This window comes from Sphaeramia orbicularis, chromosome 10 (genome assembly GCF_902148855.1).
Source record: "Sphaeramia orbicularis chromosome 10, fSphaOr1.1, whole genome shotgun sequence".
In the NCBI taxonomy this organism is placed as follows: domain Eukaryota; kingdom Metazoa; phylum Chordata; class Actinopteri; order Kurtiformes; family Apogonidae; genus Sphaeramia; species Sphaeramia orbicularis.
The window spans coordinates 34,524,296-34,538,686 of NC_043966.1; the positions used below are offsets into that span (position 1 = coordinate 34,524,296).

The 14,391-nt window shown below is 37.7% G+C and overlaps 2 protein-coding genes across 5 annotated transcripts; one reads left to right on the top strand and one right to left on the bottom strand.

Annotated features, from left to right (window-relative positions):
• Window positions 1-472: 472 nt before the first annotated feature.
• On the bottom strand, window positions 473-7,779 carry thg1l (tRNA-histidine guanylyltransferase 1-like). Of its 4 annotated transcripts, none has more exons than XM_030146309.1 (7): window positions 7,675-7,779; window positions 7,252-7,455; window positions 5,547-5,723; window positions 5,300-5,469; window positions 5,128-5,216; window positions 4,361-4,468; window positions 473-2,295 (listed from the first exon to the last, which is right to left on the bottom strand). In XM_030146309.1, the coding sequence occupies exons 2-7, from the start codon at window positions 7,443-7,445 to the stop codon at window positions 2,134-2,136; spliced, it is 900 nt and encodes a 299-aa protein (XP_030002169.1). In that variant the 5' UTR covers window positions 7,446-7,455; window positions 7,675-7,779; the 3' UTR covers window positions 473-2,133. The 4 variants fall into 4 exon arrangements, with proteins under 4 accessions (XP_030002169.1, XP_030002168.1, XP_030002167.1 ...); XM_030146308.1 differs by having other exon boundaries at window positions 7,554-7,723; XM_030146307.1 differs by having other exon boundaries at window positions 7,252-7,458; window positions 7,520-7,723.
• Window positions 7,780-8,247: 468 nt separating this feature from the next.
• lsm11 (LSM11, U7 small nuclear RNA associated) lies at window positions 8,248-13,567 on the top strand. Its single transcript, XM_030144650.1, has 4 exons — window positions 8,248-8,729; window positions 11,747-11,886; window positions 12,839-12,922; window positions 13,020-13,567. The coding sequence occupies exons 1-4, from the start codon at window positions 8,276-8,278 to the stop codon at window positions 13,302-13,304; spliced, it is 963 nt and encodes a 320-aa protein (XP_030000510.1). The 5' UTR covers window positions 8,248-8,275; the 3' UTR covers window positions 13,305-13,567.
• The last annotated feature ends 824 nt before the right edge of the window (window positions 13,568-14,391 follow it).

Consider the following 14,391-nt stretch of genomic DNA (forward strand, 5'->3'; position numbering starts at 1 on the left):
ATCAATATTCCAAGCTGAAATTATTCTTATTATTCTGTAAATGCTCGAAATAAACAATTAAATGAATGAATGAAATGATAAAAATCATTTAATCATTGTTGTTTAGTCATGACCATACTGAAATAATGTACTTTTTGCATTTTTTTTTCAGCTAAATCACCTAAATCCTACATAAGTTTAATATACACTGTTGCCCATGAAGTTGAAATTCTTTAATCATGTTTTTATTCCTATTTATACACATCAGTAATCACCTTTGACCAGATGAAATGATTACATACAGTCAGTTACACTTTATCTACAGAGAATAAATGACATTGCTACAATCATTTCACAAAGTGGTAAAAAATATTTTAGTCCAACTTTATGGGTAACGCTGTACACAAACACAGGCTATTAATGATTAAAAGTGAAGCAACAGAAGCAAAAATACTCATAGATGTTATTCATTCTAATGGTCAAACTCCGAAAATGCTCATTATTACATTTATTACATTTATCCAATCACATTTTCCTATTAAGACTCCGGTCTTGCAGACGTAATGCTTCTGGTCTGTAGCGCAGGTTTACAGTCTGTAGCCTAATACTGGTCAAAAATGTGAAGCCTCCAGTTCCAAGACCTGGAAAGTCTGGTGATCTCATCAGGGTTATATCTGTCAAACCTGACAAAACTCCCCCACATGACATTATTCAGTTTATTAGGCTGAGTAGGACTCTAACGCTCAGAGTAGGAGACAGGAAATATCTTATTTTAAACAGCCCTGACATGTTTCAACCAGGATGTAGGAATCTTATTCATTCTCCTGCTAACAGTACCCTCAAACTATAGCTACTGAATGAAAACACATGGCGTCTTTAAATAACTTCACTACTTGCCTCCACATGTTGTGCTTACTAATGTTTCTTGTTTCCTATATAACCATATGTCAGGACAGTAGGAGTTTGGCAGCAACCCAAGAAAACTGAACCAGTTCATCATCAAGCAAAGTCTGTACTTTTAAAGAAGAGTTTTTGTGCATACTGAATAGAAGTACTGTGTAAAATGTAGGTAAATTCCTTACAGAGGTTTCGTTAAATCAAACAGGACTCTGTGAACCACTAAAGAGCTCAGTCCTGGTTACATAAACGACAGTACAGTAGCGAAATGCTTTGAACAAGGTCACAGAACCAAAAATACAGCTCTAGTATCCCACTGCAACTGAGCCTACTACAGTAACAAAATACAGTAGGCTTCTAGCACTTCAAGCCTCCAACAGCCATTCATACTGAGCCGGTCATTTATAAGTGTGATGATAAATATGCCGCAGAGCACATGTCAGAAGGATAGGGTGTATGCAGGGTGTGTGAGGTATTCTTAGCAGTGATGACAGTGCAGGCCCATTGAATTCATTCACATCTCTAAATGGTGTCCTGGCTGCAAGACAAGGCCACTCAGTACAGCCAGGGTATTACCTTCTGCTTCACTCGGCTTATTTCTACCCCAGATGTGCTCCTTCTGGCTGAATACTGTCAGTAATATTTACCACCTATCAGGCACAAGTTTGTTTTCTGAATTATTGACATTCAAAGATTGGGAATTCTATTTAAAAAAAAAAAAAAAAAACGTAAACTGTAACTCAAACTGCACATACAATAAAATCCACTCTGTTCAAAAGTACCAACTGGATTCATGCCTAACATGCTGAAAGATCAAATGATGGTAGTATTCTAAATGTCATTCATGGTGTCAAATGGCAATATATTTGGAAATGCAACTGTAAGAGCAATGGACAGAGAGACTATAAACAGTAGCATTTTCCATCAACACTTGATTAAGAGATTAATATTAGGAAATTATCTGCTTTCCTGTAAACAAGACAAACACCATCCCTGTTTAAAGGAATCTTAATAAAAGTTTAATACAGTAAAGTAAATATATGCTCCAGCCATGAGAGATCGGTTGTATAAAGTCAATCACTGAAGACTTAAGTCTTGGAAAACACACTTTCAAGGGTTTCCAGCGTATTAAGCTTCATGGGAAAATGATCCTAGATGTTCATTTGCATCAATCAGCAGTACTGTCCTGTTTGTTTGGGTCCACTTTAACCACTCAGAGTTTTTCAGTTATTTTCATCCTACAGTATTAATGAGATGTTAGCAGTTGTCGTCCTCCAGAATGTCTGGATGTTCCTCCCAGAACTGGTCTCCAATGATGTCACAGTGATAGGCCTGGACCTTCTTTCTGCTCCGCGTCACTTGTACATCCTTCTCCTCTTCATTTGGTAGCTTCATACGTTTAGTGACGGTTTCGTCTTGCTGGAAAATAGAGTGAGGGATATGGAAACTGAAATACACCTCATAAACAAAGGTGGCACATTTCTTCTTATTATTATTATTAGTAGTAGTAGTATTATAGGAGTGGTTTATTTTTTCTTTTTGAGAAACAGTGTTGACAATGTTTTGAACAAAAAAAGTCTGAGTGGACTTAAATGAGCAAATACTTAAAAGTTTTAAAGGGGTCATATTTTGCTAAACCCACTTTTATTAGTCTTTAGTACATTTATTTGTGTAGTTGGACCCTAATAGTTCAAAAAGTTTGAATTTGAACCCTCCAGGTGCTGCAAAGCTATCTTTATATTAATTATGGCAAAATTCGAGTGGATTTCTTCTACACGTTTTAATTCCTGCTTAATTTGTTACGTCAGTTACTAGTTACGTCACGATATTTGCACATATAAGGTCAAGACTTCCATTTCTCCAAGTACGACATAATCATTTGTCAGCAGCAGCGGTTGTAGTCCATACTGAAAATATGTTCAAACTTCGAGCCGATTACCTAAAATGTTCAGTTGTTGGTTGTATTAATGAACACACGTGGCTGAACGGGACTGAGCACCACAGCCAACAACCTGGAGGGGGTGGGGTATGAAGTGGCTCATTTGCATTTAAAGGGCCAGCGCTCAAAACGACCTTTCTGGTGTCATTACTCAGAAATAAGGTTGAAGATGGACCTGTGGAGTTTAATTAATGAAGAATTCAGACCCAAACATAGCATTTACAGTTTATGTAGACCACAGGGAAATGTTTTAAAATGCATAATTCCATTTTCAAAAAAAGCTAAATATCACTCCTTTAACCCTAACTGATGCAGTGACTACTTTCTCATTTCTTAAACAAGACTTAGTTTGGAATGGAATGGAAAAAGGTCCTGTGATCTGGTGAGTCCAGAATGGCCCTGTTCCAGAGTGATGGACACATCAGGGTGAGAAGAGAGGCAGATGAAGTGATTACCCATCATCCCCAGTGTTAACAATGAGGTCAGACCTGGGTTTATCAACATTATGTGTCCAAAAAATGGTGGAAATAAATGTTGTGACATTGCATAAACATAATGAAAGGATGCCAGGGCAAATGCACACCATAATCAAAGCTAAAGGTGGTCAGATGCTAGTGTTGCCTGAGCTTTTTTTTTGGGCAGGCTGTGCATGTTTTGGAATTGGCTGAAAAAGAACAAAGTTTGTCATTTACTCTTGGATCAGTGTCACTGAATGCAGCACAGAAGTTTTACCATCTGGACATAAATGAACCTGTTGATAATGTGAGCCAGAACTCCACACTGCAACGCAAATATACCCGAGTGGAGAATCACAGATATAATGGAAGAACATTGGTTTCAGCTGATATTGTCTGATCTTGTCTGTCATTTCATTGATGGCAGTGGTTGATATTTTTCTGTTGTATTATATTAACAGTTGATTCATACCTTTGTAGGAATGAATTTGTGTTTGATCAAAGATGATGTGATGAGATACTGTGGGACTTGAAAACAGTTCAATTAGTCTATTGTTCTAATTGTATACATAATGAACATTTCTTTGTTTTCTTGGTATTAAGTAACGACAAAAACAAAATAAACACAAGGTATCACTGACATTGGCCATCAGTGAAATTGCAATTTTTTTGGTACCTGTATTGTATTGGCCCAGAAATTCACAATCAGGGCATCCCTATATCTAACTGCATTGATCATTACATGCATACACTGAATAGTAATGACCATCACCATGTGTGTGTCACTGTTACTGCTGTGTCCCTCTGTGAGGATTTAATTATTTCAATACCTTGACTCATTTCTTCATGTGCAAGTGTTCCACCAAGCGAGTTCTTCCACGGCTCCATTTTACAAGGACACTGTTAATACCGCTCTACACTTATCATGCTTCAAGAATGTGATTTGTTTGCAAAAATATAAACTAGCTAAACCAGTGAATGGTGTCACACTTATCTTCAGTGCTGCCAAAGCTTTAAATGAGCTTTAGGTATGGATATGTAATAAGCAGGAAGGCCAAAATAAAATCTCAAACACTTTTAAAACATTCACCTTTTCCCAGATGAGTGCAGTGCCTTTCCTGTGGAGGAGGGATTCATTGTTGTAGTTTATATCAAACTCTGAGAACAGGATCTCATTTTTGTCTGCAGCAAAAGTTCCCTGGGGGGGGGCAAATTAACATTAGACAGACGTAAATGATCCACGATTTATACAAAAAGTAGCAGTTTCACAGAGCTTCCTCCAAAGACTTAAAAGCTACAAATTACCAGACTTCCATGGGCTGTAAGTGATTTACATTATCCAAACACTGAGCCAGAGCATTTATACTGATCAGCTGTCGTCACATCATCAGAGTTTCCATTGCAGCTTGTATGAGAATAAAGGGACTTGGCAGCTGCCACAAATGGTGACAGGCCTAATGATCATTTTGAAATATTACAGAGTTCATTAACACGTAATACTTCTCACACTCCAAACTGAGACTATAAAAAGTATACACAGAAAAAGTTGTATAGACCTACTATTATAACAAAGGTATATTATTGTGAATCATTGAGACATAAAGTTCTCCTGAAATACTCTGATTAAATAGGAAACTGCTTTGACTTCTGGAAAACACTTGCTTTAAAAATGTTTAGTGAGTAAATAATTTAAAATCACATAAACAGTCATAATCATCCAGTAGAAATCCAATATATTTGTTAAATCAAACACCAACAAAGTGATATCTTTAAAATATATGAAAAACAGCAAATCCTAAATTAAAGCTTAACCTTCAAATGTGCAGTCTTTTATTTGAAAAGTATTTCCCCCTTTACCTTTAAGCGCTCCTGTGCCTGGGCTGGGGTGAGTCCCCCTCTCTGTACTAAAGTCCAAAACACTGTGTTGTACAAATTATTTATGTGACCTAAAGAGGAGAAAGACAAAGAACAGTCATAGATCTTTTTCCTCTCTGCAGTTTAGCATTTCTGTGGCGTTCTCTGTACTTACAATCTGCCTGCCTCCAGCTAAGGTAGTCTCTAAGGTTACGGTTGCTAGGATACAGAACCACACGTCCATCAAAGCCTGGGGGGTACAAGAGGGGTTGTTCTCCAAAAAACTCCTTCCAGTAAAACACATACGAGGAGGAGAACTGAGAGGCCACATGGGTCATGAACTTACTGCGAGAAGAGAAAGAGGGTGAAATCAAAAACTGGAAAACCAAGATGAATATGTTTGCTTTGAGCTTATAAGTTACCTGGCTCTTCTCTTAAACCAGTTAGATGTCCTCTTGAACACAAAACTGAACTCATCACTCTGACCATAAGCGATGATAATATCCTCAAGCTCTTCCATGACAGAGCAGGCACTCCTGGTCATGAGCCCCAGTGCCCGGTTATCATTGGGCTTTGTAAAGTTGTGCTGCTCAGCAAACCTTGCACAGAATACAGAACAAAATATTAGGCATCAAACAATGTATCAGTGAGAATATGCAAATTTTGTTTCATATTAGGCTGCATCACTTATTTTTTCACAAATCGCACTCTTATTGGAATATTTTCGGACATCTGGATTCTGCTTTTCCTTCACCCATATCACATAGAAATTGCATGGATATGATTTCAGTATGAAAACTCTAACAAGGACAAGAAAACCATACTCAACACCACGTACTTCTTTTACCACGACAGAAAAATCATGTTAAACAGTATGGAGTCTCTATAGCAGGGGTGTCAAACTCATTTTAGTTCAGGGGCCACATTCAGCTAAATTTGATCTGATGTGGGCTGAACCAGTAAAATAATAACATAATAATATATAAATAATGTCAACTCCAAACTTTTCTCTATGTTCTAGAGTGAAAAAAGTACATTTACATTATGAAAAGGTTTACATCTACAAACTATCCTTTCAAAAGATGTGAATAACATGAACAAACTGAAAAAAATAAGTGTAATTTTAAAAATATTCTGCCTCAGTTTATCATTTACACATGTACATTATAACTTATAGATCACAGTGGATCTACAAATATACAAAACATTTAGTTATAGGTAGAATCTTGTTAAAATTGTACTTATTTCTCTTAAGACATTTCAGGTTGTTCATATCTGTTCAGATAATTCACTTGTTTTTTGGTTTTTTTTTTCAAAATCCTGCTTTGTTTTAGTGTAATTACATGAAAATGTTTACATTTACAAAGAGAAAAATTTGGAGTTGTCATTATTTATATGTTATTATGATAATATTTTACTGGTCCTGCCCACTTGAGATTGAATTGGTCTGAATGTGGAACCTGAACAAAATGGATTATTATCTCAGTGTAATTTTTGCATTTCACAAATTCATCCCAAGGGCCGGACTAGACCCTTTGGTGGGCTGGATTTGGCCCCCGGACCGCATGTTTGACACCCCTACTCTATAGCCTTTTTATATTTAGAAATGCTACATGATTAATTGAAAATTGGCACAAAGGTTCTATATAACAGAACTAAATAATATATGTACCATTTATATGTCAAGTATATAATCCACATGCAATTTCACTTTACAATAACTCACCTCTGTCTGTGGTTTAAACTCTGGTCTTTAACTATTTTCACTATGCATTTAAATGTAATTTTGCACCTTCATCATACTGAACATTAGAGTTTATTTTGCACATTACAGTGAATTATCCAGTTTTTTTTTTTTTTTTTTTTTTTTTTTACTTCTAATTACTATGTGTAGTGTTTGCTCTTGTATTCTATTCCCAGTATTTATCTATCTATGGCGTGTCCTTGAGGCCATCTCATGTATATATTCATTTAATTCACACAAAAACTGTTTCACCCATTATGTCTTTATCTGAAAGAAAATTATCTGAATGGGAAATAAGATATGTCCTATAGCACAGCTTTTGGTACTTTTGCAACATTAACATCAACAACATCATGGAGGCGAGTATAAGACAAGACACCCACTTGTGAAAGTTGCGTCCATCCAGTCTGACAACAATGTAGCAGTTTCGTAGACAGGTATCATCTGTTTCAAAGTTGCGGACATACTCAAATTTGCTCTTGGCCATTGTGCTTGAGCTGATAAATAAACAGGCCAAAGGTTTGACAAGATAAGACCCAACCCGTCCAAAAAACCTGCAGTTCCGTCCAATCAGCATCAGGGAGCACCTAGAAGACAAATACACGTTTTGTTTGTAATTTCTAAGTTTGAGGAATTTCAAAAGACACGATGAAATGCTATTAGCTGACTCTTTGCTGTCACTTACAACTTAAGAGCTCATAGTCCTCTGCACCTACTGTAACCAGTCACTTTTTCTAAATACATACATATAAATATATCAGGCGTTAGTCTGATGCCTGTTAAACGCCATACATTAGTGTCTTCACCTTTCATTCAGCAGCAGATAGCAGCTTCCTCACGTTGGTTTGTGTACAGTCCGTCTGGTAATTTTGTTGTAGTTGAACAACGATAATTACAACAAAAGTTCCGGTCTGAAAATTACAAAATGTGAGATTAGTTAAAAGGTCGCTGTTTTCATATGATATTAACTTTTATTGATTTTGTTGTCAATTAAGTGTCATTTTAAAAACATAAATCATTGATTATTCGTGTATTATCACCAGAACTAATCACTGACAATGTTAATTCCTTTCTGTTTGCGCTAGTGTTTTAGCGCCATCTTGTGGCACATTAGGAGAAGGTGTGTCTCAAAGATCGTGTATGGGTAAGATGTTGGTTTGGCGTTAGAGTTGAATTTTAGAGAAACATAATTAATTGACTACAAATATCTGCAAAAGACAGGAATATATTTTATTAACGAAACAAATATAGCGACACAAAAGCACCAGTGATTAACTTGATCCGACTTTATGGACAAGTTTAATGTCCTCTTCAAAGGCAGCAGAGTGATCCCTCAAACTCAACTTCACACAATTTACCCACAAGTCTTTGCGTCCTCGTGCGCTCGTCCCTGCGGTTGTTTCAAACATGGAGGAAAGTGAACGGAAAGCTGCAGACAGTGACAGCAAAGACAGTGCGTCAGCTGGCGGTTCGAGTGCCCCGTCGGAACCGGCGCATGGTCTGACTACAGACAGTCCCGACGACGAAGCAGCTAAAATAAATGTCTGTTCCGACAAGTTTGACCCACTCGTGGCCTTATACTCACCGTCCGTGCAGCTGCCTTTTCCAAACATCAAGTGCTTCAACAATGTGGCCGAGTACGAGAGCTTCATGAAGGGCGGCAGAGGCAGGGCCAAGCCGGAGAATGTGGAGAAACGGCGGCAGAAGGCGATGAAAGGCGTGGCGGACCCGGAGCGGATCGAGAGGCTGAAGAAGCTGATGGTGAACAACCCGGTGCCGGAGTCAGAGGAGGGGGAGAGCAGCGGCCCTCCGCGGCGGAGGAAGCAGAGGACGGTGAAAAATGTCCTGACAAGGATGCCCCGTAGGTTCATGAAGCAGTAACAACTGCACATACATTCACACGGTGCAACCTACTTTCATTCACAACCATTAGAAGAACCGTTGGGAGTTCTTAGGTAGTCAGAGTTCACATGGTACATTTACTCATGTTCTATAACACACAACTTTATTTTGTTCCACTACATATCACAGGTAAATGCTATACTTTTAGCTCCACTACATTTATCTGACAGCTGTACTTACTTAACTACTTTAATAATCTTCCAGTGAAAGCACACATGCCCTAAAATATTGTGATAAAGTAAAGGATTAAGTTTTTCTGTATTGGTTGAGAAAGTCCTTCCAGCCTCATAAACTCTAAAATACTTTTGGATCAGCCGGAAATGTACTTTTCAGGAAGTATAAATCATTTGATTCATGTACATGCACTACCAGGCAAAAGTTTGGACTCACTTGGTTTTTCTTTATTTTTATGACTATTTCCATTGTAAATTCTCACTGAAGGCATCAAAACTATAAATGAACACGTATGGAATTATGTATTTTAAAAAGGTGTGACAAAACTCAAAGCATGTTTTATATTTTAGATTCTTCAAAATAGCCACATTTTGCTTTTATTACTGCTTTGTGCATTCTTGGCATTCTCTCGATGAGCTTCATGAGGTAGTCACCTGAAATGTTTTCCAAAAGTCTGGAAGGAGTTCCAAATGATGCTGAGCACTTGTTGGCCATCTGTGGTCCATCTCATGTCATTTAAATAAGAAGGTGAGTCCAAACTTTTGCCTGGTAGTGTAGTTCTCACAGGACAGAGATGACCTAGACCAGGGAGACTCAACAACCCAAAAGTAAATAGAATAGTAAACTGAGGTCAGTCTTAAGCATTTGCTGCAGTGAACCACAACCTACAGCTGCAGGATTATCAATCAAGTGTACTTTTGAATTTGATTTTTTTTTTTTTTTTTTTTATCAAAGTGACTGTGCATATTAATAAACACAATATGTGCCAATACACAAGATTATAGCCAAGACTAATTTCCATCTTTAGTCTCTATATAAAACAACATAGTTCATGTCAAACAATACAACCCAGTTCATAAAACAGTACAATCCAGTGTACTCATTCAACAGACAAACACATTATACATTTATGCTACATTGTACAAAACATACATACATACACACATGATTTCAGAGTGCCAGATGAATTTATATGAAATTGTGGTGGCAGGTTTGATTGTCCAATAACCTTGGTATTAGATGTTCAGTGAATGAGCTGAGAGTGCAGGTTGCAGATAACAGTTGGTGATGTGTTCCAACTTTGAGAGGCACGGTGTGAAAACACAGCCTGTCCAAAGGTGCTTTTTTCAAATGGAATTATACAGTTACCTCGGGAACTAGTCCTGGTCAATCTGTTTTGGGTATTTGTACAAATTCCTGTAATGGGGCAGGGGCTAATCCACAAAGGATTTTAAAGACTAGGATACAGTCTGCATATTTTATCACATTTTCTCAGCTCAGTTAGTTATGTTTTTGTAAGATAATGCAGTAATGATGAGTCTGTTTTTTTTTTTTCTAAAATTTTCAGAGCTATGCTATACTGTTTCTACAGGTTTTAAAGTGGTTTTGCATGCCAGTGCCCAGCTAGTTATGCAGTAGGTCATGTGTGAAATAATCATTGTGTTAAAATACAGCTTGGCCGTTTCAGGTGTCAAGTTATTTTTGATGTGTCTGAAATTGCATACATTAAATTTATAAATTTGGTTATAGTTTTGCTGTAATACTTTCAGTACATACATAATGCTCAAACTTTTCGCAGATATTTTCTTCTAAGTATGTTGTCACTGTGGTATTAATACTTTTACATTGGTAAAGGGTCTAAATACTTCCTCTACCACTGTTGGGTTGGCAATATGCTTTCCCTTGACAACTACCTGCATGTGTACAGCGATCAGCCATAACATTGTGACCACTGACAGGAGGATTGGAAATAATATTGATTATTTCATTACAATGGTACCTTTGAATGGGTTGGCTATATTAGGCAGCAAGTGAACATTTAATCCTCAAAGCTGTAAAATGAGCAACAAAAGGAACTGAGTGACAGCCAGGTGTGCTGTTTGCTCCACAACTGCAGGTCTTTGGTGTTCCTGGTTAATACCTACCAAAGATTTACTATGGAAGGATATTCCAATCTCAGGACAACTGATGGTCTGTGGGAGGGGTTGGACAAATAAATCTGATCCATGTAGGTCCACCTCTCTTCTTCCAGGACTTCAGGGATCTGTTGCTAATGTCTTGGTCCAGATACAACAGCACACCTGCAGAGGTCTGTTGGAGTCTAGGCCTCAGGTCAGAGCTGTTTTTGTGGAAAAATGAGAACCTACATAATATTATACAGGTGGTAATAACATTATGCTCCCATGGATGCTTGACTGGTTCAGATCTGGCTGTTCTCTAGATACATTTGGTAGGTTCTAACCATTTTACACTGGGAATAAACCACAAGATCTAAGATGTTCTGATCCAGTGATTTGACCATCACATTTTCTGCCTTGTCAAAGTTGCTCAGATCTCTACTCTTGACCATTTTGCTGTTTCTAACATACCAACTCTGAGGGTTAAATGTTCTTTTACTGCCTATTATATCCGGCCCACTGACAGGTCCCAGTGGAAAATAATACCATTAGAAATAAATACCATTTTACCTGGCAGTGGTCAGAATGGTGTGGCTGATAATCTGTCTGAGATTACAGGAAATGTTTTACTTGTGTTGAGTTTTACATTTATTCTACCACAGGCCTCTAGATTTAGCCTACATTAAGTCATTGACCTGTACTTTAAGGATAGTATTTGGTATAGCCATGAAGACTTTAACATGTAAATTGTGATTTGTTAACTGCAAATTCAATCCAAAACCATACAGATCATTGTTTTGTCATTTCATACTACATTTAGTGCTTAACATAGTCCTTTATGTTATGTTAGTTTTTGGGTAATGGTGTGTATTTAAGTCTGTTTTATCCTGTAATGTGTTTTCAGTGTGCAAAGGCAGTCCTCTGGGTGAGCTGTACCGATGTGTTGAGGAGAGGATAAGGGTCAAAGTTCACATCAGGACCTTCAAGGGGCTGAGGGGGGTGTGCTCCGGCTTTGTCGTCGCCTTCGACAAGTTCTGGAACATGGCAAGTGCTCTCACTCTTCTGATATACAAACATCAGCTAAGTTTACCTCGTTAGCAGCATTCATGATAATGGAAGTTAAGGTTATGATAATGATAATGTCATACGAGGAACTATAACAATTTAATTGGCATGTTATGTTAATTTTATGCCAAGTATAGTGTAAGTTTAACAATGGTTTATACTCAAGGGATTCAAGATGCTCAAATGACAACCCTTTTTCCCCCTCATGCTTCACTACTTTTCTTGCACGTCGTTAATTGTGGAGTATATTACCCTCAGCAAGGTGCACAGCTTTTTAAATACTCGATACTCAGCTCTTTTACATATATCTTCTGTAATTATTTATTATTATGGTGTCTATTGAGTGCTACTTCATATATTTTTAAATTTTTGTTTTTACTTTTTATAATTATTATTATATTCTGCACTTAGGTCATTTTTTTAATGTTACTATCCCTATGCTGATGTAACACTGCAAATATCCCCTGCCTTATCTTATCTAGTACAATTAATGAAGAAGAGCTATTCACTAGAATTCAACATTAGAACATATATTATAAAAACTGCCTTTCTCTTTGCCTTTTAGGCTTTATAAACAAAAATTGCTTACTGGAATATACAAAGAAATTACTGATAAGAAGTTAAGTGTCTCGATGACAGGAATGCAACAAGATGAGGTTATAACGGAGCCTGGTCAAATCCCAACATTGGAATAATTATAAAAGTAGTAATGAAATGATATTCCTGTTAATTCAATCCAGCTGTTTTTATACAGGTGAATGGAGAGGCTTGCTGCAATTACACTAAATATTCGTGGAGCAAATAACTGTTATAAGGCAGTTAGGGTAAGGTATAGTTGTGGCAGGCCTAGTTGCAACATCCTGAATGAAACCAGTCCACTTCCAGCATCAAACTAAATGCCTTCACTGTGACCTCTGTATGTGTTCTTCAGGCCATGGTGGATGTGGATGAGACATACAGAGAGCCTCTACTTGGGGAAGCGCTCTACCATCAGAAAGCCCTCACCATCTCAAGGGTACGAACTAGTTTAATTATTGTGTGAAGTGTGTTTCTTGCTCACTAACAGTCAGTTTCTGTGCTTTATTCACAAAATATGAATGCTTCATGTGCAGCTGTTTGAGAAGCTGAAGCTACAGGAGAGCCAAGGCGGTGATGAGGCAGCAAAAAGGGAGGACGCTCAGGGAAAAACCAGCGGAGACCAGCCTAAAGACCCCCAGAAAACTCAGAGAAGTCAGTCTTCACACACTACTAGCAAAGGAGATGGCAGCGGGACGGATTCTAAAGAGTCCTGTCAGATTAAAGACCCCCAGATGTACGGCAAGGTGCACACTCGCCACATCAACCAGATTTTTATCCGGGGTGAGAATGTGATCCTGGTCTGCCCACAGCCACTCTGAGTCTTCTTCTGTTACTTATTTTTCCTGAATCAGATGTCTTATTTTCAAGGATCCTGCTGATCCTTAACATGTAAGTGTGTAACGCTGAACATCTGTACTAACAGATGCGGAACAGTGTTGAGTGGAAAGATCTGGATTATGTTATAGGATTCTTGAGAATCAAACGAGGACTACTGATGTATCATATTGATATGAAAGTTTCTCTGTCAGCTAGAGAAATTATCCTGATATTGAGGAATAAAAGCTACTCTGTACTAATTTTAGTAATTTCTTGTCTTGTTTTCTTTCATCTGTCAGCCATTAAAGGGAATTCAGACACTCTTTACCCAAGCTTTATTGTCTGTGAAGGTGCTATGGTTATTGTCCAGCAGGTGGCAGCAGAAACCCATTAGTGCCATCTGCGAGGCCATTGTCATCTCAAAGAGCTTGTCCCTTTATGTTGCTTTTCACCGTTAGTTTGAACGGGAATGACAGCGCAGTCTCAGCGGACTTCATAAATGCATTATGAATAATTGAGTTTGTGAAGCTAGAGATTGCAGATGGCACTCAAAAGCTGTCATTTGTCTTGACGTCTCGGATTGCTTTTACTCTTTAATGGGCACATTACCCATAAAAGCACAATTTACTGCATCTCATAGAAGTTGTAAAGATGTTGCGTTTTCTGTTCGAATGGCAGAGGTTACTTTTGGATGATGAGTGGTGCAGGATGAATGTATGTTGCTGTAATGTTTCTTTGTGTATGGGTTCATTCTAGTTTTCCAAATTTCAGTAGTTAGACCCAAGACAAAACCAAAGGAAACTAAAATGAACAAAGTTTAATTGACCTTCTTACCATATATTTATATGCCATAAATGGGACAAATTCTTTCCAGCAGGGTGGCGTTTTAACTATATACCGTTACTTTTCATACGTTTCAGAATATTATTAGTATAGCCCATTTACCAGTGTTCCTCTCCAGAGAGTGAAAATGGGGTCAATTGTTTAACACAAGCTGTGTTTTAGTTGTATTTGTTACACCAGTGTGTTCTAACAAACCTGATGGAATATGAGAAGGGCACGAGCTGGGCCACAATTATACCATGTTTT